Source organism: Natator depressus, chromosome 3 (assembly GCF_965152275.1).
Source record: "Natator depressus isolate rNatDep1 chromosome 3, rNatDep2.hap1, whole genome shotgun sequence".
NCBI lineage: Eukaryota > Metazoa > Chordata > Testudines > Cheloniidae > Natator > Natator depressus.
The window spans coordinates 4,267,023-4,293,296 of NC_134236.1; the positions used below are offsets into that span (position 1 = coordinate 4,267,023).

The 26,274-nt window shown below is 54.9% G+C and overlaps 1 protein-coding gene across 1 annotated transcript; it reads left to right on the forward strand.

Moving 5' to 3' along the window:
* The first annotated feature begins 8,794 nt into the window (after nt 1-8,794).
* SLC35F6 (solute carrier family 35 member F6) lies at nt 8,795-24,738 on the forward strand. Its single transcript, XM_074947338.1, has 6 exons — nt 8,795-8,931; nt 20,364-20,436; nt 20,981-21,152; nt 22,899-23,111; nt 23,339-23,449; nt 24,231-24,738. The coding sequence occupies exons 1-6, from the start codon at nt 8,855-8,857 to the stop codon at nt 24,710-24,712; spliced, it is 1,128 nt and encodes a 375-aa protein (XP_074803439.1). The 5' UTR covers nt 8,795-8,854; the 3' UTR covers nt 24,713-24,738.
* Nucleotides 24,739-26,274: the final 1,536 nt, after the last annotated feature.

Sequence of the window (26,274 nt, forward strand, 5' to 3'; positions counted from 1 at the left end):
CAGGGTTGGAAGGGACCTCAGGAGGTCATCTAGTCCAACCCCCTGCTCAAAGCAGGACCAATCCCCAATTAAATCATCCCAGCCAGGGCTTTGTCAAGCCTGACCTTAAAAACTTCTAAGGAAGGAGATTCTACCACCTCCCTAGGTAACGCATTCCAGTGTTTCACCACCCTCCTAGTGAAAAGGTTTTTCCTAATATCCAACCTAAACCTCCCCCACTGCAACTTGAGACCATTACTCCTTGTCCTGTCCTCTTCTACCACTGAGAATAGTCTAGAACCATCCTCTTTGGAACCACCTCTCAGGTAGTTGAAAGCAGCTATCAAATCCCCCCTCATTCTTCTCTTCCGCAGACTAAACAATCCCAGCTCCCTCAGCCTCTCCTCGTAAGTCATGTGTTCCAGACTCCTAATCATTTTTGTTGCCCTTCGCTGGACTCTCTCCAATTTATCCACTCCTTCTTGTAGTGCGGGGCCCAAAACTGGACACAGTACTCCAGATGAGGCCTCACCAATGTCGAATAGAGGGGAACGATCACGTCCCTCGATCTGCTGGCTATGCCCCTACTTATACATCCCAAAATGCCATTGGCCTTCTTGGCAACAAGGAAACACTGTTGACTCATATCCAGCTTCTCGTCCACTGTCACCCCTAGGTCCTTTTCCGCAGAACTGCTGCCTAGCCATTCGGTCCCTAGTCTGTAGCTGTGCATTGGGTTCTTCCATCCTAAGTGCAGGACCCTGCACTTATCCTTGTTGAACCTCATCAGATTTCTTTTGGCCCAATCCTTCAATTTGTCTAGGTCCCTCTGTATCCTATCCCTGCCCTCCAGCGTATCTACCCACCTTATAGTGCATTCATCCAGCCCATACTTCTTTAACTTGCTGACAAGAATACTGTGGGAGACCGTGTCAAAAGCTTTGCTAAAGTCAAGAAACAATGCATCCACTGCTTTCCCTTCATCCACAGAACCAGTAATCTCATCACAGAAGGCGATTAGATTAGTCAGGCATGACCTTCCCTTGGTGAATCCATGCTGACTGATCACTTTCCTCTCGTGTAAGTGCTTCAGGATTGATTCCTTGAGGACCTGCTCCATGATTTTTCCGGGGACTGAGGTGAGGCTGACTGGCCTGTAGTTCCCAGGATCCTCCTTCTTCCCTTTTTTAAAGATTGGCACTACATTAGCCTTTTTCCAGTCATCCGGGACTTCCCCCATTCGCCACGAGTTTTCAAAAATAATGGCCAATGGCTCTGCAATCACAGCCGCCAATTCCTTTAGCACTCTCGGATGCAACGCATCCGGCCCCATGGACTTGTGCACGTTCAGCTTCAGTGACCGGCGCTACAGATTCTGGGCTTGACTGTGATCTCCCTCCCCGTGCCGCGCCTCTAGGCCTGTGCCAACAGTGTGGGTACAAACCCAGGCCCGCCCCGACTGTGGGTTCCACCCAAAGCCCAGCAGGCCAGGTCGCAGAGCCGGGTTGATGCTGTTTGCACAGCCACAGATGTCCTCCCCCCCACTACCACCACCAACCACCCCCTTCCCGAGGCTCCAGCATCCTCTCCTAGCTATTCAATGCCTTCGGGATGGACCAAAACCTGCAGCTTTCCAGCCTTGGGCTGGGAGTCCCCTCCCCTGGGGGGCCGCTTGCCGGCTCCCCCTTGTTAGGATATAGATATTCAGGCCTGTCTGTAAAGGCCTAGACTCTAAGAATGTAGGTGTATTCTTATCACTTGGCTAGTTCTAGAGGTATAAAAGAAAGAATCAAAATCACTGTCTGCCGGTGTAAGGGCCTTTTCTCCCTGTGACAGTCTCAGGCCCTGTTCTTAGGCTAAGGCCTTTGGCTAAGCGATAGAGGCAGCCATAAACTGGGAAGCGACCGGTCACCTCCTCCCATTCCAAACTAGTCACATTGAAATAAGGTGCTATTGGGCTGTCAGGCACTATCAGGACAGGATTGTATTCCTATCACCTCCAGAGAAAGGGAAGTGCCTAGAAGATGTAAAAGGAAACTTAGTTTGATAGCATCCTGTCTGGCAAGAACTCACTTATCAAGAACTGGGATGTGAAATCTTCACTTCTGTATTGTTTTGTCATTATAGTTCCCACTTTGCTATTGTTTGTCTGTATAATCTCTGTCTGGTTCTGTGATTGTTCCTGTCTGCTGTATAATTAATTTTGCTGGGTGTAAACTAATGAAGGTGGTGGGATATAATTGGTTACATAATCATGTTACAATATGTTAGGATTGGTTAGTTAAATTTCAGGAAAATGATTGGTTAAGGTATAGCAAAGCAGAACTCAAGTTTTACTGTATAGTCTACAGTCAATCAGGAAGGGAATGGGGGTGAGGGGGGGATGGGAACAGGGAATGGGGGTGGGGAAGTGGGAATCATGTTTTGCTAAAGGGGGAAATGGGAACAGGGAATGGGGGTAAGGAAATTGGAATCATGTTTGGCTAAGGGCAGGAATGGGAACAGGGACACAGGTGTAAGGCTCTGTGGTGTCAGAGCTGGGAAGGTTTCAGAGTAACAGCCGTGTTAGTCTGTATTCGCAAAAAGAAAAGGAGTACTTGTGGCACCTTAGAGACTAACCAATTTATTTGAGCGTGAGCTTTCGTGAGCTACAGCTCACTTCATCGGATGCACACTGTGGACGCTAAGGAAGGAAACTGGAATCATGCTTGCTGGAAGTTCACCCCAATAAACATCGAATTGTTTGCACCTTTGGACTTCGGGTATTGTTGCTCTCTGTTCATGCGAGAAGGACCAGGGAAGTAAGTGGGTGAAGGAATAAGCCCCCTAACACCCCTCCACCTTACCAGTCTTCAGGGCCAGGTAACTGCGTCCCTGGAGCCTTAGGGGAACTAGCAAGCCCAGAGCATCATGGGAATGTCTCGTCTTCCCCCACCAAATCCTGAGCGGCAGCAAAAGGGGATGGATCTTGCATCCCAGCTCCCATTAGCCTGTCCCTGTGTGTGCACCCAGGGGCTCAGTTCCCACCCCACCCCTCTGCAAACTGTTATGGGATTCGGGAAGGGGTGCGATGGAGATTCAGGTTCTAGAGGAGCCCATGTTTCCACGAGGGACGACACCGGCGGATTTGCTGCCAGCCACGGGGAGCCTGCCCCTGTGAGACCAAGTTCCCATTGCCCGGAGGAGCTGGAGCCTGGGCCCTCGAGGGGGACACAGGGACCCAGTCGCCATGGCCTGTACCAGCTGCGGCCTCTCCATCGTAGAATCAAAGAAGATTAGGGTTGGAAGAGACCTCAGGAGGTCATCTAGTTCAACTCCCTGCTCAAAGCTGGACCAACACCAACTAAATCATCCCAGCCAGGGCTTTGTCAAGCCGGGCCTTAAAAACCTCTAAGGAAGGAAATTCCACCACCTCCCTAGGTAACCCATTCCAGTGCTTCACCACCCTCCTAGTGAAATAGTGTTTCCTAATATCCAACCTAGACTTCCCCCATTGCAACTTGAGACCATTGCTCCTCGTTCTGTCATCTGCCACCCCTGAGACCAGCCGAGCTCCATCCTCTTTGGAACCCCCTTCAGGTAGTTGAAGGCCGCTGTCAAATCCCCCCCCTCACTCTTCTCTTCCGCAGACTAAACAAGCCCAGTTCCCTCGCCTCTCCTCGTAAGTCATGGGCTCCAGCCCCCTAAGCATTTTCCTTGCCTCTGCTGGACTCTCTCCAATTTGTCCACATCCTTTCTGTGGGGGGGGGGGGGGCAAAACTGGACGCAATACTTCAGAAGTGGCCTCACCAGTGCCGAATAGAGGGGAATAATCACTTCCCTCGATCTGCTGGCAACGCTCCTACTAATACAGCCCAATATGCCGTTGGCCTTCTTGGCAACAAGGGCACACTCCATCCAGATGCCCCTGAATTAAGCCCAAAGGGAGGCCAAGTTGTGTGTCACAGGCAGACAAGGGGGATATCCAAGGGGGTACCAACGCCCCAGGCCCCTGCAAGGGCAGGTGAGATGTGCTGGGATGAGGTGATCCATGCTCCATGCTGTAGAGGAAGATGAACCCCCCCGCCAGGATCCCTGCCAGGCTGGCCTGAGGGGAATTCCCTTCCTAGCTGCACATGCGTCCATCAGGTTTAGCCCTGGAGCAGGTGAGCGAGATCCACCAGCCAGGCATCGAGAACCAGCGAACGGCACAGAACTAGCCTGCTGACTTGGAGAGCAAATTGAGGGTGAGATAACTGGCTCTGTTGATATGGGGAAAATGGTGGACGTGATGTACCTTGACTTTAGCAAAGCGTTTCATACGGTCTCCAACGGTATTCTTGCCAGCAAGTTAAAGAAGTACAGATTCAATGAATGGACTATAAGGTGGATAGAAAGCTGGCTAGATTGTCGGGTGCGACGGGTAGTGATCAACGGCTCGATGTCTAGTTGGCAGCTGGTATCAAGCGGAGTGCCCCAGGGGTCAGTCCTGGGGCCAGTTTTGTTCAACATCTTCATTAACGATCTGGATGATGCGATGGGACTGCACCCTCAGCAAGTTCGCAGATGACATTAAGCTGGGGGGAGAGGTAGAAGCTGCGCTGAGGTCTGGCAGCTCTGATCTTGGGGCTGTGTCCTGGAGCTGGTTCCCAAGAACTTCCTTTTGGACCCCAGTTTATATAGTGAAACTTGACTCCTGCTTAGCTGTACCTTAACCAATCTTTTTGCTAAAATATTAGTAAACAATTCTCTAACCAATCCTATTCTTTAATCAATCCTACCCCACCACCTTAATTAATGTACACTTAGCAAAATTAATTATGTAACAGACCGAAACAATCAAAGAACCAGACAGAGACCATACAGATAAACAATAGAGAAGTGGGGACCATAAAGACAGAACAATAAAGAAATGAAGATTTCACAAGCACAACTATTGATAAGTTTCAGAGTAGCAGCCATGTTAGTCTGTATTCGCAAAAAGAAAAGGAGGACTTGTGGCACCTTAGAGACTAACCAATTTATTTGAGCATAAGCTTTCGTGAGCTAACTGAATGCATCCGATGAAGTGAGCTGTAGCTCACGAAAGCTTATGCTCAAATAAATTGGTTAGTCTCTAAGGTGCCATAACTATTGATAAGTGATTCCTTGCCGGACAGGATGCTAGCAAACTACGTTTTCTTTAACCATCTTAAGATCTGTTTCTTTATCTGGGGGTGGTGGGTGCTATTAGGACAGGAGTGTCTCCGACACGGCCCGATATTACATTGTTTTAATGTAATTTAGATGGAATATGAGGATGTGACTTTCTGCTTCTTGCCTAATGGCTGCTGCTTTCCTCATATAGCTACAGACAAAGGCCTTAGGCCTTACAACATGGCCACAGGCAAAGGCCTCGTCCGTACGGTGCCTTGGAGCTCTAGTGGCAGATTAGGACCCCAGTGTGCTCAGCACTGCACAAGCACAGGACGAAAAGACAGTCCCTGGCCCCAGAGAGCTGGCAGTGGAAGTATAAGACAAGAGGCATCAGGTGGAGACAGACAGATGGGGGAGTACAAGGAAGCGATGAGACACTATCGATCCCACGACAGGCAGTGGTCTGGGCCCAGCAGCAGCCTGTCATGAAGTTTTCTGCAGGCATCACAGCCCAGCAGAGTTTTGCAGTGGAGGAGGATAATGAGGTCGTTTTGTGGGTGTTTGTGACGAGCTTGTCCCAAAGGCGAGGAGCGGCAGGGGAGAGCACACAAAGGTGCTTATATGAAAACTGAACAAGTGGGTGGTGGACCTTGGCATCATGGGCGAATTGGAGGTAAGAGCATAAGAACGGCTATGCCAGTGGTCCATCCAGCTCAGTATCCTGTCTTCCAACAGCGGCCAATGCCAGGTGCTTCAGAGGGAATTAACAGAACAGACAATTATCAAGTGATCCATCCCCTGTCGTCCAGTCCCAGCTTCAGGCGAACAGAGGCTCAGGACACTCAGAGCATGGGGTTGCACCCCTGCCCATTCTGGCTAATAGCCATTGATGGTCCTATCCTCCATGAACTTATCTAGTTCTTTTTTTTAACTCTGTTATAGTCTTGGCCTTCACAGCATCACCAGGCAAGGAGTTCCACAGGTTGACTGTGCGTTGTGTGAAGAAATACTTCCTTTTGTTTGTTTTAAACCTGCTGCCTATTCATTTCATTGGGTGACCTCTAGTTCTTGTGTTATGAGAAGGAGTAAATAACACTTCCCTATTCACTTTCTCCACACCACTCATGATTTTATAGACCTCAATCATCCCATCTTAGTCGTCTCTTTTCCAAGCTGAAAAGTCCCAGTCTTATTAATCTCTCCTCAGGTGGAAGCTGTTCCATCCCCCTCAACATTTGTGTGGCCCTTTTCTGAACCTAGCTGGTAGTCAATATCTCAGTAGTGAATGAGACGAGAGGTAGGTGAGGATTGGCCAGGAAGGTATGCTAGAGAAAGGGGAGCCAATGGAGGGCTGCAAAGCGATGGCCCGGGGAAATGATTTTGGCAGCAGTATTCTGAATGGACCAGAGCAGGGCAAGCTTGCGTCTGTCAAGACCAGAGAGGAGGCTGTTGCAGCAACCAAGGTGCCAGAGGATGAGCTGGGATGAGAGCTGCAGCTGTGGGCATGGATAGGAAAGGCCAAACCGTAGAGATGCGATGCAGAAAAAAACCAGCAAGATTTAGAGATAGTCTGGATGTGAGGGCCTACAGAGAGGTCTGAGCCAAAGATGGCAGCCAGGTTACAGGACTGTGATGGTCACTGGAACAAACAAAGGAAGTCTGATGTCTTCATATCAAGACTGAATGCCTTTCTGGAAGATATGGTCCAGATAAATTGCTTTCAAGAGTTTTCAAAGAGCTGGCTGATGAGCTTGCTAGGCCATGAATGCTGATATTCAATAAGTCCTGGAACACTGGGAAAGTGCCAGAAGACTGCGAGAAAGCTAGCACTGTGCCGGTATTTTACAAGGGTAAATAGGATGCCTGAGGTAGTTATAGGCACGTCAGCCTGACACGGATCCCAGGCAAGACAATGGACCAACGGATATGGAACTCAGTTGCTAAAGAATTAAAGGAGGAGGATGTAATTAATGACAATCAATATGGGTTTATGGAAAATAGATCCTGTCAAACTAATGTGAGATCCTTTTTATGAGATTACAAGTTGAATTGATAAGGGTAATAAGGCTGATGTAATATACTTGGACTTCTGTAAGGCATTTGACTTGGTACCACATCACATGTTGATTACAAAACTAGAATGATACCAAATTAACATGGCACACATTACATGGATTAAAACTGGCTAAGTGATAGGTGTCAAAATATAATTGTAAATAGGCAATCAACACTGAGTGGGTGTGTTTCTAGAGGGGTCCCACAGGGATCAGTTCTTGGCCCTATATTTAGCATTTTTATCAATGAACGGAAAGAAAACATGAAATCATCACTGGTAAAGTCTGCAGATGACACAAAGATTGCGAGCGTGGTAAATACTTAAGAGGACAGGTCACTGATATAGAGAGATCTGGATCACTTAGTAAGCTGCTAAATGTAAACATGTACATCTGGGAACAAAGACTGCAGGCTGCACTTCCAGGATGGGGGACTCAATCCTGGGAAGCAGGGACTGAAAAAGATTTGGGGGGTCATGGATAATCAGCTAAACATGAGTTTCCAGTGGAAAAGAGCTAATGCGATCCTGGGAAGCATAAACGGGGGATCTCGAATAGAGAGGTCATTTTGTCTCTGGGTTTGGGACTGGGGCGACCGCTGCTGGAATCCTGTGTCCAGTTCTGGGTATCAACAGTTCAAGAAGGAGGTTTATTAATTGGAGACAGTTCAGAGAACAGCCCTGAGAATGATTAAAGGACTGGAAAACCTGCCTTGTAATGACAGCATCAAGGAGCTCAATCTATTTAGCTTAACAAAGAGGTTACAGCATGACTCGCTCACAGTCTGTATTTACCTACATGGGGAACAAATATTTGTGTTAAGAAAGGGCTCTTCAATCTAGCGGAGAAAGATCTAACACGATCCAATGGCTGCAGATGGACAAATTCAGAGGGATATACTGTAAGGTGTACATTTGTCAGAGTGAGAGTAATTAACCTTTGGAACAATTTACCCCAGGGCGTGGTGGAGTCTCCATCACTGGCAATTTTTAGAATCAAGACCAGCTGTTCTTCTAAAAGATCAGCTGCTCTAGGGATTATTGTGGGGCAGGTCTCTGGCCTGCGTTACCCAGGGGGTCAGGCTACATGACCACAGTGGTCTGGCCTTGGAATCTATCCACGTTACTGGGCTGGGTAGAGCCGTGACGGGGTGAGATTTGCTCTGTTGGGTCAACAACCATCTGCACAGAAGTTACTGTCACCCCTTGCCAGGAAGCCGCCAGAAAACACAGCCAGGGCGGGTCCCACCACCTTGTAGACGCCCGACAAGGCGAGGCCTGTGTCCTGGATCTTGCCTTGGCTCGGTCTCTCCTTGGCACAGCCTTGCCTGCCACCCCCCCACCCCTTCCACCTGAGCCCTGGCAGGTTTGCGCCCCCCGCCCCGCCATGGGGCACGGCTCCTTGGCTCAGAGCCCCCCCAAGCTCTGCCTGCTGTCCTGCCCCACGGGGAGCAGCCGGGGGGCCCGAGCCTGCTCCAGTACATCCCAGGCGGGCAGCCCCTGGCCCCAGCCCCGCTGCTCTGTGGGGCCGGGCGAGGATCGGGGTCCCCCCGGGTGGGGGGTCAGGCTGCAAAAAAAGGGCTGGGCTGGTTCTCTCAGCTGACTGCGCTCACGTGACCTCCCTTCCTCCGACTCCTCTTCCTCCCGCCCGGGGCTCGCTCCGCCCCTGGAGCTGCCGCGGCCGGCGAGCGAGCCGGGCCCCGCAGCATGGCCTGGACCCGGTACCAGCTCTTCCTGGCCGGGCTGATGCTGGCCACCGGCTCCATCAACACCCTCTCGGCCAAGTGAGTCGCTGCGGAGCGGGAGCTTAGCTTGGGGGGGGCCTGCCCCCGGGTCGCGACGCGGGGGGCGCTGCTGGGGGGGGCCTGCCCCCGGGTCCCGGGGGGCGCTGCTGGGGGGGGGGCTCTGCCCCCGGGTCCCGGGGAGCAACCCTGGGGGCGCTGCTGGGGGGGGACCTGCCCCCGGGTCCCGGGGAGCAACCCGGGGGGCGCTGCTGGAGGGGGGGGGCCCTGCCCCCGGGTCCCGGGGAGCAACCCTGGGGGCGCTACTGGAGGGGGGGGGCTTGCACTCGGGTCCCGGGGAGCAACGCGGGGGGCGCTGCTGGCAGGGGACGGGGGCTGCACCCGGGTCCCGGGGAGCAACAGAGGGTGCAAAGAGATAGGGGGTGTTTTCTGTGGGCTCCCCCCGGTCTGTCTGGTGGGGAGGGTAGGAGATAGGCTCTGATCTGGGCTCCCCTGGTGGGGCCCTCGGTCTCCCTCCAGCCCTCAGTAAATGGGGGAGAGGCTGGGTGTTGAAGGGACCCTATTTCTCCTGGGACCAGGGTTGGGGGAGCTGGGGCAATGGCCCTCCCTTCCCATAGGGGGGAGCTGCGGTGGGATGGGCCCTTTGCTCCATGTTGAGGGGGGGTTGTGACCCTGTCACTGCCCCGCTGGGGTTAAGGTCCTGCTGCTGTGCGTGTGGACACGGCCCGTTCCGTGCCTCGGTTCTCCACCTGCTGCGCCGTGTGTGGCCGGCGCTTAACCCACTGGCATGCGTGTGTACCGTGCTTTCGGCTCCACCGCCAGAAGGCTCTCGGCGGGGGGCCCGGCTCTGGCCCTGGAGCAACGTGCCTGCTCCGAAGGGGCACGTAGCCACGGGCCTTTGATGCGGAGCTAATGCTCCAAAGGTCGGCCGGGAACAGCCCCCCGCCAGGCACAGCAAAGTGAGTTAACCTGTTGCTGAGGTCGAATCCTGACTGGGTTGGGGTTCTCCTTTCATAAGGTGGCTCAGTGTGAGGAATAGCGCCCGGAAACAACCGTCCCTCCTCTGAGGGTGGCAATGCCCTGCTCTGCAAGGGAAGTCGTAATATCCCTCGCTGGGCAGCGCTGCACCATTTGGGGAGGGGAGATTTCTTCTACCCATTTCTCTGCCTGCCCCCAAAATGCCAGGCCACTGCCAATCAGGTATGCACTGAGATCTCCTCGCCCGGCCCACACAGCTGCACCTGTTCGGCCCTACAGCTACAACTTATGCATCTGTCCATGGGCTGGTCCCGACTAAGGGACTTGACTCTTCACCAAGCTGGAGCTAATTCCCGCCGTGGGGCTGTGTGTAAACTCGCTGTTAAGTTGCTTCTGGTTTCTAGGCCTTGCAAAGGTTGCGGTGCTATAAAGCCAAGGACATGCAGTTGGTTAGAAATGGGGCTTCCTTTCCCTCTGCAGACAGTGAAAGAGCTGAGAGTGGGGATTTGCCCACTTCCCTTCCTGCAAAGCCTGCATGGGGAGAGGGATAGGAAGCCAGCTCTGATCTCCCGGCTTCTTGTGCCTTCAGGCGAGTAGGGGGGCGGAGCGCTAGCTCCGAGCGTTGTCTACCCCGTCTTTGTTGTGTCCGAGCGCTTTGCCGCAATGAATGAAATCGCAGATGCGGAAACTGAGTCACGGGGAAATTAAAGCAACTTGCCCAAGGTGGCCCAGGAAGCGACCCCACATCTCCTGAGCCCCTGCCTTGGCAAGCATCTCAACAGAAACCTCTGATTAGCCTTTTTGTATGCCTCTTGCGAAATGCAGAGCTGAGTCAGTGTGGTGGTCAGCTGGCGGGGTTGTTGGCGTGTCTGGTCACGTGGCAGGTGAGGTCAGGCTCTGCCCTGACTTGTGCAGAAATTCTGCTGACTTAGCGTGAAAGACGTGAGCAAAGTCAAGAAAGCGGCTTCCACTCTGTGATGTACCGGGGCGCCTTCCGTCACACGCCCCCTGCCCTACTTCGGGACTGTCTGGGTTGTGACCTCCGGTCCCTCTAGCTTTTCCTGCTGAGCTTTGAGGCCGCATTTTAACACATCCTTCCTGGTGCTCAAAGCATGGCGCAGATGCTACCTTCGCTCGTGGTGCAAGATGCAACCCATGCTTTCTGCTTCTCCAACAAAACTCAGCTTTGCCTCTCCTGATTTCCCCACCCCGGTTAGAAGTGACCTCGAATCCACAGGCAATTTAATTTGCGTGGTCGATTTTTAAATTCAGGCCGGTGGCACATGTGGCTCAAGGCCGTTGCTGTCACGGAGTCCCTGGGCGATGCTCTGGAACTGCTCCCTACGAAGCCAGTCAGGACTCTGGGGAAGTCTCCTTTCTGTGAACGGCTTGTCTTCAGGACACACAGCTCACACAGCTTACACCTTCCTGGGTCTGACCTCGGAGCATTCAGCCTCCTCTGCCCCTCCGTGCGCTTCCCACAGTGAGTCCGCCCAGGCGGGGTCCTGTGGAAGCCAGAGGGTCCTGCCCCCCAACTCCGCAGTCAGACGTGACTCTTAGCCAGCCAGTAAAACAGAGGTTTGTTAGACGACCGGGACATGGTCTAAAACAGAGCTTGTAGGTACAGAGAACAGGACCCCTCAGCTGGGTCCATTCTGGGGGGCAGTGAGCCAGACAACCACGTGTGCACTTCACTCCATGTCCCCAGCCAGCCCCAAACTGACAAACTCCCTCCAGCCCCCCCTCCTCTGGGCTTTGTCCCTTTCCCAGGCCAGGAGGTCACCTGATTCCTTTGTTCTCCAACCCTTTAGCTCTCACCTTGCAGGGGGGAAGGGCCCAGGCCATCAGTTGCCAGGAAACAGGGTGTCGGCCATTCTCTGTGTCCAGACCCCTGCACACACCTGCCCTCTAGGGCTCTGCAACGATCATACACCCTTATCCCACCCCCTAGATACTTAAGAACTGCCTAGGGGAAACTGAGGCACCCCCACACTATTCAGAGGAAACGTTAAGAACAGTCCCGCTTCGTCACAGTTGCTGATCTGATAGGGGTTGTACTTACATCCAGAGTGCGTTGGACTGATTGAGGCTGGGCGACTTAAGGTGGCCTCTGTATGTGGCAGTAGCCCCCCATATGTTGCACAGGTTGGGAACCGCAATGGCCATGCCTAGGGATGTTGTGATACTTGGAACAAAAAAAAAACTTTGGAGTCAGAACAAAAAAAAATGTTCCCACACGATGGAAATTCCAAAATATTTCCTCTTGGGAGCAGTGAAACCCGCTTTTGAGCCCTTTCACTTTCATATACAACGGTCTTGACTTTTTCCTGTTTGGGAAACTGCGTCGAAATCCCCTTGTTTCTGTGACATACGGTGGGTGCCGGTTAGTCTCAACCTCTCTGTTCCCCGGGAAGTGTGTTAGCCCGAAGTTGCCGAGGAGTGAAAGGCCCGTGCCTGGGACAGCAGATTGGGGTGGCAAGGGGCCCGCCACCTTCACAGGAGGTAACCCAGGAGTCCCGTCCCTGCGGAGTGGGAGGGGAGGCCAGTGGGTCGGGCAGCAGGGAGGGGGCCCTGCAGCCTGGATACTGGGGCTTTCCACTGGGGACAGGGGTGCTGGGGAACGTGGGACTGCATGGTACCTCTTCTTGTTTTCTCTGCCTGCAAACCCTACAAACCTGCCTGCAAGCCAGGGCCACGGGAAGCAGGGTCCAGGGAGGGGTTCCGTGCAGCCCCATGAACTCCCAGCATCCTGCTCCCCATGGAAAACCCTGGCTGCAGCTTAGGGGCCTGGGCTTGACATGTCCCAGGGCTTCCTTCCTTTGCAGCCCTACAAATCTGCCTGCAGCTGGGGCTTTCAATGGGGAAGGGGGGCCTGTGGGCCTGCACGGTACCTCTTCCCTGCTCAAAAACATTGCTAATATCCAGGGTGGATTTGATTTAAATCACTAGTCAGAAAGACTCGATTTAATCATGGATTTCTACATAAAAGTGCCTTCTTGTTGGTTGTTATAACCTCAATACATATTCTTCACAACTCAGAGATAGATGTAGGTTTCATTTTTAGAAGGGACACACTACACACTTTTAATTTTGATGTTTTATTTTGAAAACTTTTCAGATGAGTTTTACAGCTATATCAGAAAATGATTGTTTGGTTATTTCATTTACCAAAGATAATTGAAGCAGATATTTAGGAAGTCATTGGGAGGTGAACTATCTCCAATTCAAAAGGTTAATCTTTAATATTTGGAGGACTTTCTTGCCAGGCTGTATTAGGAGGAGAACATCACCAGACAGACATTTCAATTGTTTTATTTAACTATTTCTCACCTCTATATATTTATTTATTTATTTAAAAGCATTTTTGCTATTAACAAGTATCTTATCTCTGGAGACACAAATCCACAGTTTGAGAACTGCAAAACTAAGCATCTCTGGTGGTATTTTCTAGACTGAGCACTGAGTCCCATTGGGTAGATAGAAAAATTAACCTAAATAATCTCTACAGAAGCCCCTGGAACCCCATAAGATTGGGTCCCTAATCCACGAACTTTTGGAACTCATTTACAAAACTTTTCTTAAACGTGACATGAATATATTGTCTCATACTATAGAATTAGAATGTATAATCCCTATTCGATGATGAGATATCTTTGAGCTATAATGTATCTTAATTAAAACTATCTTTAGATAGGTTTTTTCCTCAAAAATCATTTTATCAAAAAAATCTGATTTAAATAAAAAACAGATTTTTTAAAAAAAATCATTGATTTTTATCCACCCTGCTAATATCTGACTCCTGTTAAAGTCCGTGAGACGGGATCGGTGCTCAGGGGACCGTTGCTAATACTCGAAAGCTGTCTTCATCAGCATTGCCAGTGCGACGCTGGCAGACTAGGTGCCCGCTCATGCCGAAGCCCCGGGCCTCACTGGGTGCTGACAGATGCATAGGTGGAAGCCAGGTCGAGTCACTTGTCTATGAGCTCAAAGTGCTTGTGTTTGGTGTTTAAACTTCCTGAAAACTAGTGGGATGTTACCTGCGTTCATAGGTGCTGACTTCCTCTCTAACCTAACCCGGAGGGTGCTCAGCCCTGCCCAGCCCCACCTCTTCCCACCCCTGCCCCAGGCCCCACCCTGCCTCTTCCCACCACCTCCCCTGAGCATGCCCCGTCCCTGCTCCTTCCCTCCCTCACACGCACCACGGAACAGCTGATTGCAGCAGGCGCTGGGGGGGGAAACGTGGCTGCCTTTCCATGTGGGTGTAACACCGACAGACCCCGGTCATTGGCAGGCAGGAGGGATTGAACCTGGGACCTCAGGAACTAAATGTATGAGTCTCTCCTGCATGAGCTGAAAGCCATGTGGCTCTTCGCTAAAGCTGTAAAGCAGACTCATTAATCTCTCTAGGTGGTCTCGGTGCCACTAGATGGGACAGAGCACCACGCCCAGAGGTGTGTGGGTTACGGGTGCTCCAGCCCTGGAGTATCCGCGGAGTCGGTGCCTATGCCTGCAGTGTTTTCACTTGTCTGTCTCCCGTTGTAATGGAGCAGCGAACATTTCCATTGCGTGTACCCCGTCACCAAGGCTGTGTCTACACTGGCAATTGAACGACAAAACTGTGGTCTTTCAGAGGAGTTAAACCCAACGCCTCCCCTCCCCCCCCCCAAAAAGACACAAGTTTTGCCGCCACAGGGCCAGTGTGAACAGCGCGTGGTCAGCAGGAGAGTGCAAACGCTGCTCATGGCGGGTGGAAGATTTTTGTCGGCAGGAGAGCCGACAAACAGTGGCTACACTGCGTGGCTTTTAGCGGCTCAGACGCAGCCACGTCCCTAAACGCTGTGTAGTGTAGACGCAGCCTTAATAACCCCTCGTCTCGAGAGAGAGAGCCTCGAGAATGCAAATGAAGAACTTTAATGCGAAATGTCACTTTCAAAGCAAGTGGCCATTGTGTGTGATGATCGGAGAGAAGACTCTAGATGCATTTCTCACTCTCTGTCCTCAGAGCGCACCCGTGGGTAGTGACCCTGGCAGCTTGTATTCTGGGAGAAGAAGACAAGTGTGGATTCAGGGAAAGATCCTTGTCTCTGGGCTGCCTGGATTCTAACGGTGCACCAGACGAGGGAGGTCCCTAGGGTTATTCTGGGTAGCTCTGAGAGACTTTGGGGAAACTGGCAGATTGCTACATCTCCGCTACCATTTGGAATGATAGACTCTGACTCACCTGTGCATATATTTTACCTGCTTTAGCCCGTCAATAACTCACTTTTTCTTTGCTAATAAACCATTAGTTAGTTAACACTGGTAGCCAGTTCTCAAGTAGTCTTTGGTGTAAGATCTGTGGTACCAATTGATGGGGGTAAATGACTGGTCTCTTGGGACTGGGAGCAACCTGATGCGGTGTGGTTTTTGACGTAAGCGACCACTGATCACGAAGACCAGTTGGTCTGGGTGGCGAGAGAGACTGGAGAGGCCAAGGGGAGTGTCTGTGACTCCATGGTAAGACTGGTCTAGTGACCCAGGAGTTCACATTCTCTTGGGGAAATCTGATCATAGACCACACCACCGGTTTGGGGTGTCTGCCCTCTTTTCTGACAGTCTGCCCGGAGGTGGGCACTCACGGTCACTCCAGACAGCGTGACAGCGAGTAACCGGCATCCACTGCAGGAGACGGCGTGTGTGTGTTCCATGGGCATTTTGTGAGCAGCTCTGCCCCTATGAAGGGTGGACACGTGTGTGGCAAATCATGGGCGCTTAAAGATCGGGGAAGGGGGGCGGAGAAGATGGGGAGGCTGGAAGCCTGGTGCAGAGTGTTTGCCCTGCCACTAGTTACTCCCCTTGTTTTGTGGAAACGGGGGCCTTGGCTTCTCAGGCTTCAAACTCAGCTCTTCTCAGCAGCTCGGGGGTCTGAGAATAAAGCCCTGGAAACACCCCCTTTCCCCACATATCAAACTTTCCTTCCCCAGGTAGCACTTTGCATCCCCGCTCTGCTCTGCTCTGCACGTCTGAGAACAGGCAATCCATCCCTGAACCTCCCCTGGAGCCCACGCCTCTGTGTAATTACCTGGGGACTGACCTTGTGAATTCCTCAGCTAAGCTAGCCGGGTTCATGTTGGCTCTCTGATGTGTGAGTGTCTGGGGGGTGGGGGTGGGGTGTTAGGCGCACATGGGAACTAGTTAAACTGCTGGCAAGACAGATCCATCCCTAGACCGGTCACCCACCTCTCCTGGCCTTCATAGTCTAGGAACAAACTAGGAGTCCCGCAGAGGCAGACCTGAAAGCACGTCCAATCAGAGGATAGGAAGCTAGTTGCTGAGACCTTGGGTCTGAATTGCAGCCACCTCTGGGGTGGAGGTGGTTGTGCCAGTGTTGGAGGGGCAAGGGAGACCATCGGCTTGAAGCACGGAGCCGGTAGAGCCTCGAACGTAAGACCGGCTCAGCCCTGCGTCTTTCCAAGGCAGAGAAGTCGCTGCAGCCAGGATTCTGATCTGTCACGTGGGGAGTGGCTGGCATCCAGAGCTGGTGCCTAGACCCTGTCGCTGTTCCCTCTCTAGTTTGGCGTAACTGGATGCTGGGCCGGCAGCTCCCGCTGAACAGCGCGCCTGCTGGCAAGGGGGGCAGCAGCTGATCACGGGCCCTGGTCTCTCCCTGCCTGGCATCTGCGTAACATGGGTGTGAAGGGGCAGGGCAGGGGGAATTGGGCCCAGGATCAGCCTCCGCCCGTCTCGCATCCAGGGGCAAAGGCAGTGCCGTTTCGTAGGGGAAGAACGCTCTTCCCTTCCTGTCCCCTGCCAGCAGCTGATGCAAACCCCCCGGGCAGCGGATGGTGCTGTTCTGAAAGCTGCCCTTGGGCAAGCAGTGCTGGGCTGGGGCTGGCCCCATGGCTTGGACACACTAGGGCAGAGGAGGGGCCCCTCTCTCTTGCTAGCCTGTTGCTGCTGGATGCAGAAACCTGCCTCCAGATGGGTTAATGTTGCAGGGGAAGGGGATGGGAGGCGGCTGCTCAGCTGGCTCGGTCTTCACCTCCCCAAGGGCTGCCCCGCCATTCCTATCTCCGCATGCACAGGATCACCTGCCTGCAAAGGGGGTGCTGCTCCCTGATTGGAGGGATCCCCGGCTCTCACTAGGCATCTCTCTTTCCCCGCAACCATGGCTGATCTAGTGAAGATTAACGCGGCGCTGACATCTGATTCCCGGGGCCGTGGCTCTCTTACTCTGTCTGTTACATAGAGGTGTCCAGTTCGCCTCACTGTCACTCCCGGCCAGGGAGGGGCTGGAATCGGTGCCAGGAAACTTAAAGCTTTGTGCTCACCACTGGGCTTGCAGGCGAGTCTGTACAGCGACTGCCCACGTGACAGCCCTTGTGTCTGCAGGCCCCTTTGAAAGCAACCTTTTCCCTCCTGGGAAGTATCTGCTGCTGGGGTGGTCTCCAAAGAGCACTTTACCTTGGCTGCATGTCAGGAGTTTTGTAAACTGTAACACTGGCTGGGAACTCTTTGACAAATCCCTTTTTGTCCCCCAAAAATGCTAATTTGTCAAAGCAGAAAGGGTTCACAAGATGGGGCTGGTTTGGACGAATCTCCCAACTTGGGAGAAACATGGCAAGTTTCCCAGTTCAAAGTGACTTCTTTTCAGAACGTAAGCTCGCTCAGCTGAAAAGAAAAAAGAGAGACGATCAAAATGAAACACTTGGCTTGACCCAAACAAAAATCTTCTGATGGCTCATTCGGCCACAGACGTCAAGATTTTTGTTGCGGTTCCAATTCGGGATGGTAAAAAATTCAAAACTCTTGAAAATATTCCCGGGACGGGGCAAGCGTTCCCCGCTGAGTGTGAACTGCAAAGACATCGGCCCCCTGAGGCAATGGCCCCTCTGCCAACCTGCCCCAGAAGTGAGGGCTGGAGTGGGCGTCCCAGCTGCAGTCAGTCTCCAAATCACTGACAGCAGTGTAGGGACCTGGGGCACTGTGTTGCCCACTGCTGGGAGGTGTCCCTGGTACGGCGCTGTCATTCTGGGTGGGTGACATGGCCATGGGGGACTTGAACCCCTGACTCCGCTCAGACAGTGTTCTGTGGCTTGCCTACGCAGCTAGAGCTCTGACAGCTTCTCAAAGCAAGGCTCTTCCCTTTGTTCCCCGGCTGGACTGTGCACGCTGCTGCTCTTAGCCACTTCCCCAAATCTGCAAGCCTGTGAAGCACGCCCAACGGCTCCCATCAAAGAGAGCCCTGAGCGTCACTGGCCCAGACTAACTGGAACAGCTCCAGCCTAGTGATCCCGCCTGAAAAGTTGGACTTATTCTCTAGAAACGGAAATCTGGGCAGCCAAGGTGACTGGAGTGAGACAAATGCAGTCGCCTTCTGTTCTGATTCATTGTCCGTCTAGTCCTGGTGACATAGTAGGCTAGATAAAGCAGCAGTATGTGTCCAGTAGGCCAGGCCCTGTGTATTCTGCAGCATGCTTCTTAGTTGCAAAATCTATCCTTTGCTCCAGAATTGCAAGTGTCTGGTATTTATGGTTGTCAGGTAAGCCTTCCAAATGCAAACAGATGCAGTGTAGTCTTTCTGGGGTGGCAGCCAGGCTGAAACGCCCGCTAAGGGAGGGGTGGAGTGCCCCCTTCAGGTTGACGGGTTAACTCTGCTTAAATTGCCAACTGTTTCACTGTTGATCGCTTAAAAGCCATCCAGCTGGTGGGTTTCTCCTACCCTCTCAAACCGTTAAAAGCCCCAGCTGTTCCCTCCAAAAACCCCTTGCCTTCCCCCTTGCAATCTAATCTTCAGCAGTGTGAGGTTTATGTTGTCAGAACACGTAACACATGGAGAACTTGGGTTCCGCTTAAAACACATAATGTCAAAACACATAGTGCAAAGGACACAGCACAGATTGGATGAATCCCTTTAAATTCAGTCCAAAAACGCTGCTAGAGAACTTGCTGACACCAGACTGCCGCGTGCTGGGCCCAGGGCCTTGATGGTCGGCCATGATTTTGCATTTGCAGGGAGCTGGACTTGACCTGAAACATTTTCCACCTCTCAGTTCTGTCGTGCAGGCTGCCCAGGGCAGAGGCCAGGTTGTGTGACAGGAAGACGGCGCTTTCCCCGTCCTGGATATACCGTGATCTGTGGGGGGGTATTGAATAAAGCTTATTTGTTTATGAAATGCTGTGAGCTGCTCCGTGACCTCAAGCGCTTTCCTAAAGGGCGGTGGGTTGGGGGTAACCCAAGAGCTTGTCCAGACCTTTACAAATCTCATTGGATGAGAAAAGGGGGTGGGGGGCAAAGAATTCCTCCTGTCTTTCAGCCAGCCCTAAGTAATCCTCAGTGGGCCGGTACAGGGCTAAGACATGATTGAAGCAGAGATCAGCCTGTCCTCTCCTTAGCGCCTGTCATCCAAAGATCTCCAGATCGATAACCTCCCCTCCCAGCATCCTGGGAGGCAAATATTCCCCAACCAGCCATGAAACAGCGAATAATGGCTTGGGCTGATGGAGCAACCTGGAACCCAGGAGTCCTGGGCCTCGGGCCCCTGCTCTAATAGCTGGACCATGCTCCCAGTAAGAAGCGGGCCGAGGCGATGCAGCTGTGCAGAGAGCTGTTCATTTTTAAAATGCAGCACTCCCCTGGCGCAGTTTGCTCTCCACCTGCCCGGTGGGGAAGTGTCCTCGGACGAGCCGTGTTCCTCGGTAAATGCCAGAGATCCCTCCGCTACCTAGTGCGATACTTAGAGACTACTTTTCCTCGCCGGCTGCGGAAGAACCTTGCCCCGTTACAGCCGCGCACTGGTTTCCCCCGCAGGCTAAAGGAAGGGGGCTGCCCGTCTGCTCTGAAAAGTGGCCGTTGGGTAGCGCGACTCTTGGGGATGCGTGAGCCGGAGGAGAATCCAGCTCGCTCTGCCAGCGCTGCGCTGGGCTGGTGGGAGAGAGTCTTGCTCGACCCAGAGCGGATCTGGTCGGTCAGAAGGGGCTGTCTCCCGGTTGTAGCTGCATGCAAGAGTCTCCGGCCCCGGCTGTTAACCCTCAGAAAGCTGGTGTTTTCCAGCAGGACTTAGTGCAGAGGTCCCCAGTCTGGGGAGGCATGCACCCCTATGGAGGAGCATTCGGGAGGGTGCAGCTGGGGCCTGGGCCAGCCCCCACAGGGGGCAGGGAGGGAGCACCCCCAGCTCCGCTCCTGGACCCAATCCCCACTGCCGGCCCCATGTCTGAGATCCCGGCTGCTGGCACTGGCTGCCGGCCTCAGCCTCTAGCTATGACCCCAGCCCCCTTACCCCTGTCTGTGTCCCCCCCTCCCAGATCCGTGGCCCTGCTCCTGGCCCCGGTTTGGGGGGACACAGACAGGGGTAAGGGGGGGGCGTGAGGTAAAACGTTTGGGGACCCTGGCTTAGCGGTAGCTGGGATCACTGTAGCACGTCCCTGGTTCGTTGAAAGGGGAAGGGCCGGGTTTTACTCTCTGCAGGTTTCCTATTCTAACGGCAACCCTCCCCCCCACCCCGTCTCGGTTTCAGATGGGCTGACAACTTCAACGCGGGGGGCTGCGGTGGGACTGCAGAGCACAGCTTCCAGCATCCCTTCCTCCAGGTACGGCCGGCGCCCCGCGGGGCCATGGCTTTCACCAGGCGTACGGACTCGGAGGGCGCACGCACGCCCCGCTCATGGCAGATCTCTCCTCCCAGCCCCCCTGGCGGGGGGAGGGGAGATGAACCCAGCTCTGCTGAGCCCCAGGCCAGCTGTTGACCATGCTTCCTCCCTGGCCCGCCCTGATGGCAGCGCCTTTCGGGGAGCAGAGAGGGTTATTGGGGGGGGGGGGTGTCATGTCCTCCCCCCACCTCCCCGTCTCTCCACCCCTTCCCGGATCAGCAGGTTTGCGCAGCTGATGGTATAATGTTTTAAGCTCTGGCCTGTCCCGCCATCCAGGGGCTCCGGGATCCACCGGCACAGCTGGAGGGGAGGCTACAGTTTGGGGCTGAGGGGCACTGCTGGAGCTGTGGGGCGGCAGAGCTTCCTGGGTCTGCCTCGCTCCAGGGAGCAGTCACTGGGCGCGGAGCTGCGGCTGCCCCTGAGATACCAGCGCCCCGTCTCTGCCGAGCCGCCTCCCCACAGAGCTGCCATGTCCGTGTTTCAGGCCGTGGGAATGTTCCTGGGCGAATTCTCCTGCCTGGCTGCCTTCTACCTCCTGGTCTGCAGGGACCGGCGGCGAGCAGAGCCCAGCCTGGCCCCCGCGCAGCCCTTCAACCCGCTGCTCTTCCTGCCCCCGGCGCTGTGCGACATGACCGGGACCAGCATCATGTATGTGGGTAAGTGCTGGGTGCTCCGGGCCTGGGGGGCGGAAGGGGGCACCTGATAAGCAAGGGGCAAGTGGAGTTGTCTTTAAAACCCTGTGGAACGTCATGCCTTTTTGCAGGTGGTCCTTCCTGGGGGGGGTTAACGCCCCACAGTTAATCCCCCCGGAGCACTGCATTGCTCATCTGTTTTGCAGAGAGAACAAACCAACAGGCCACCGAGCAATGTGTGTTCCCCGGTCAGCTCTCCAGAGATTGCACCTTCTCTCGGAGTGAGGCCCGCTTCCCGTAGGGGGTGCCCTCTCCTAGGTGGGCAGAAACTGAAGTTATCTTAAGTACTTATCTGGCCCCATTACTGTAGCGTCTGAGCACCTCACACTCTGGAGTGCAGCTTTCCATGAGACCCCTCTGTGAGGCAGAGCTATTAGCTCTAGTGTACAGAGGGGAAACTGAGGCACAGACAGGCAGCGACTTGCCCACAGTCGCACAGGGAATCTGGCGGAGCTAGGATTTGAACCCTGGCCTCCTGATTCCCAGGGTAGCGTCCTAACTTTGGCACAGTCCTTCCTCTAAGCAAGCCATCCCCCAAATCATCTGCTTTGACCACTTCCTTCCTCCAGCCAATCAAGGTGAGGACAGAAGCCCTGTGTCCGCAAATGGCGAAGAAGCTCTTATGTTCCGATGTCCTTTATGAAAATAATCAGTTTTAATAACCCCCCCCCTAGAAACTCAGGGCCCGATTCCCCACTGCCCTGCCCCTTGGGTCATCCTCATTCACCCCTGTGCAGAGTGGGTGGGAAATGCCGTGAGTTGCGTTCACTTTGCCCAGCTATAAATAACACAAGGGGCAAGGTCGGGGGGGAAACGGGCTTTAAAACCAGGGGCACAAATCTCATTCTGGCTGCTCCTGGACCTAGTGGTGTGAGGAGTTCTGGCTGCGAGAGAAGGCTCGGAAAGGGGTTCTTGCTCAGCTGGCTCGGTCACGTTAAAATCAGGAAATAAAACCATCCACCACAAAACGCAAGCTGTCCTGCCCTCGAGCAGAGGGGGCGGGGCCCTTTCCACAAGGTCTCAGCACAGAGCTCACAGGTCCAATGAAAGTCACCCCAAAAACTCCCTCGCTGGGAGCGGCGTTGAGCCGGTGACCCTCCTACGCGCGATGGATGAAGCACAATTAATTGCGAGCACGTCAAAGGAGACGTCGCTCAGACTGATGCTGATTAAATCCTATTTAACGTCCGGTGGTTGTGTTCTCGAGCCGCATTCTCCCGCAGGCTGGAGCCGTTGGAGGGACGGGGAGCGGGGGAAGCTTTGACTGCAGGCTGGGAAGGATGCCGTGGCTGAAACGTTCTGCTGGGCACAATCGCTCCCTCCATGCCTCCCAGGTTTAAAAGGCCTCATCATGCTGCCTTTTGGGGGGCTAGAACCGGGACCCTCGGCTGTGATAAACCAGAGCTCTAGCGTTTGAGTTGGAGGAGATGCTCTGCAAGCTGTACTGGTATAAAGGCATTTATCCTCTGGGCTTCCCGCCACCAGAAGGTGACGTAGTCACCCACCCGCATGCTACTCTGCAGGGGAACAATGAGTCCCTTGCTTAATGGGCTCCTGTAATGGCCTGGTGTGGAGACAGCTGGCAAAACAGGAATAGCAATGGGGCTGGGGTGCATCTAGTGGGGAGGGGAGGAATGGCCTAGCTGGGGGTCAGGATTGAGGTGCGTCTGGTCCGGCAGCTCCACTCACAAGCACGTTCCTTCGCCGTAGCCCTGAACATGACCAGCGCCTCCAGCTTCCAGATGCTGCGCGGGGCCGTGATCATCTTCACCGGCCTGCTCTCGGTGGCCTTCCTGGGCCGCAAGCTGGTGCCGAGCCAGTGGCTGGGGATCTTGGTTACCATGGCCGGGCTGGTGGTGGTGGGGCTGGCGGACATGCTCGGCAGCCGCGACGAGACGCACAAGCTGAGCGAGGTCATCACAGGTACGTGGGGGGTGCAAGACGGCCTGGGAGGGCCACGAAGGAATCTGAGAGGGGGTCGTCACTGGGGATAGATTTTTCCGAGTGGGACTGCAGCGCTGGGTGGGACTGGCTCCGGGAATGCGGGTCCTGAATGCAATAGATCCCTGCTGCGGTTACTCCGCCCGGCGGGTGGGGCGTTGCTGTGTCTGGAGACCCCCCCACGTTCTCTCTTCCCCGCCACCCTCCAGGTGACCTGCTCATCATCATGGCCCAGGTGATCGTCGCTATTCAGATGGTGCTGGAGGAGAAATTCATCTACAAACACGACGTGCACCCGCTGCGGGCCGTCGGCACGGAGGGTAGGTGGCAGCGGGGGGAGGGGGCTGGGTGGGGGGAGCCCCATACTGGGTGCTAGGTGGAGGAGGGGGAAGCAGCTCTGGTGCCCTGTGGGCCGCTCTGGGCTACTGACTCCGAGCAGGGAGCCTGCGGCCGAGCCCCCTTGCCGCTCGCACTGGGAGACGCAGCGGGCGGCATCCTGCATCGCAGCCTCCGAGGCTGGCACTAGGTTGTGGGGACTGAAGCATTTATGGGGGGCACCTGAAGTGTCCCGGTCCACTGAAAACATGGGGTCCGGGGTCTGTGCCCAGACAGCAAGGGCAAATTGGCAGCTGGCGGGAGGGGAGCAAGGGTCTCATTGCTGGGCACCCACCACTCCAGTCACAGTAAATGGGGCTGGGGGTGCTTGGAAGAGCTGTCTTTAGCTAGGCTGTTTTCCGTGTGACTGAAACGGTGTCGGGGGTGGATACTGCAGCAAGGGGGAGGAATATAGGGTGGGTCTAGGGGAGGTCTCCTTAAAACTCTGGTTCATTTCCTGCCCCTGCAGCTCACTTGTGCCTGGCAGGGGGGGTGACTGGATCCTGCGTGACCCAGGACAGCCTCTGAAAAACCTGCATCTTTCTCCCCAAATCCATCCCACCGCAAAACCCAGATCCAGCGTTCAGGGGCCCCAGATGGATTCCCGGGGAAGGAAAGGCCCCATGTTAAGAGGGGGCGGGGGGGACTCTTCGGGAATGAGCCCCAACCAGCAGCGCCTGGCTTTTCTGCCCCCCCATCACCACCCCCTGCCTTGCTCCCTCCCAGGTTTCTTTGGCTTTGTCATCCTGTCCCTGCTGTTGATCCCCATGTACTACATCCCGGCGGGCAGCTTCAGCGGCAGCCCGCGGCAGGTGCTGGAGGACACGCTGGATGCCTTCTGCCAGATCGGCCGCCAGCCCCTCATCGCCCTGGCCCTGGTGGGCAACATCAGCAGCATCGCCTTCTTCAACTTCGCCGGCATCAGCGTCACCAAGGAGATCAGCGCCACCACCCGCATGGTGCTGGACAGCCTGCGCACCGTGGTCATCTGGGCCGTCAGCCTGGCCGTGGGCTGGGAGACCTTCCACGGCCTGGAGATCCTGGGTTTCCTCATCCTCCTGGCCGGCGCCGCCCTCTACAACGGCCTGCACCAGCCCCTGCTCGCCAGGCTGCCCTGGCGCCGGCCTGCAGCGGGTGCCGTGGGCTCTGAGGCCGAGAGGGAGAATCTGCTGGGAGGGGAGAGGGCACCCATCAACGGGGACAGCTGAGGAGCCGGACCCCATGGGGCGTGGACGCCAGATCCCCGCCCCGCCTCCCCCCCAGCCCCCTGGCACGGGCTGGGACACCGAGCCCGTCTCTCTGTGCTCTGTTGGCTCTACTGGGCCTCAGGCATTCTGGGCACGGCTCCTCTGGGCTCGATCCGGCTCCTCCGGGATTCGGAGAGTGAAGGTCACTAGAGGTGCTCCCCCTCCCGATTAAAATGCCTCTGCCCATCCCCAGCGGAGGCCCTGCCCTACCAAGGGCGCACACGGGTTATCCGCCCCTTCCTCCCAGGGGGTCGCAGTGACATCCTGTTCTGTGGGTCCCCCCCCTTCTCCCCGACCTCTGCCGCCTGCCTGGCTGCACGACCCAGGGCTGTGCCAGGATGGGTTGATGGACCAGCATGGGCGAGTGCACATCAGAGGGCCATGCATGCCCTTGTTGGTGACCTTCAGCGGGGGCACCTTCACCATCTCCCCTGCCCCCCAAGGGGGAGGACTTGCTCTACCCACCTAGTTCCTGCTCCACCTGCAACGTCTGACGGTGTAACTGGAGGAAACCGTTCTGCCAGGTAGTGGGACAGGCCCATGACCCCTATTCTGTCCCGCTTGCAGATGGAGCCTGGAGGAGCACTGGACTCATGGACCGGCCTGGGAGGCCCCATGAGAGCAGTCGTGGAGGGCAAACGCTTCTCTGCAACGCCCGCTCTGCGTTAGCCGCACACGCCAGCCCTGCCTGGAGGCGTAAGAGTGGAACGCAGGCCGGGGGCTTGTTGGTTCCATGGTGCCCCAAGCCCAGGTTGAAGGCGGGGCCCTGATCTGCGGGGGATCACCCTTCTCCCTTGTATAGCTGGGAAGGAGGGGGTGGTGCTTTCGTCTCCCAGCAAGTGCCTACTCTCCCACGCATGGAGGTCTCTATTCCCCTCCCCTGGAAGCTCTCTGCTTCGGCCATCTCCTGGCACAGAGCTGAAGCCATCTGCAGGGTGGGGCCATGTTTGCTGCACCCAGGGTGGCGTTGGGGGACTTTAATGCTGCCCGCTGGCCCCTAGGAGCTGGGCTGCCGGGGGCCAGTGGAGCACAGGTGGCTGGCAGGGGCGTGCCGTGCCATGTGCAGGAAGATGTGCCATTCCACACGTGCGTGCAAGGCGTGACCTTGTGCAAACAGCGTGTGCAAGGTCACACTGGGCGGAGGGGGCCATTTTGTTCTACAAAATGGCGTCCTCCCTGCAGGGGCTGGCTGGAATCGGCTGTAGGGCTGGGGCATGCAGTGTGTACATAGGCACCACGCCCCTGCGGGCTGGTTCACCGCCACACTCCAGGGGTTTCCGTGGGTTCTAGCTCATCACAGCTTCAGCTCACACCAAGCACCCCGGCTTATGGGGCCTGGTCCTCCCACCCCTGCCCTGAGGCTTGGGACCCGCTGTGGACCAGAGGTCCTGTCTGTGCTGGCTCAGGAGGAAGGCCCTGCGTGTGTTTAAAATCAGGGTATTTATCCAGAAATCTTTTCTTTGGCCCCTGGAGCATGGAGTTTGGACTTGTATTGCGTTTCTCCCCAGGGGCTGGCTTCAAAG

Excerpts from the sequence above, each read along its gene's own strand:
- SLC35F6 (XM_074947338.1), top strand. The coding sequence starts at position 8,855 with ATGGCCTGGACCCGGTACCAGCTCTTCCTGGCCGGGCTGATGCTGGCC. Across the intron at positions 20,437-20,980 it reads TCCAGCATCCCTTCCTCCAG|GCCGTGGGAATGTTCCTGGG; the intron begins GTACGGCCGGCG and ends TCCGTGTTTCAG. Across the intron at positions 21,153-22,898 it reads GACCAGCATCATGTATGTGG|CCCTGAACATGACCAGCGCC; the intron begins GTAAGTGCTGGG and ends CCTTCGCCGTAG.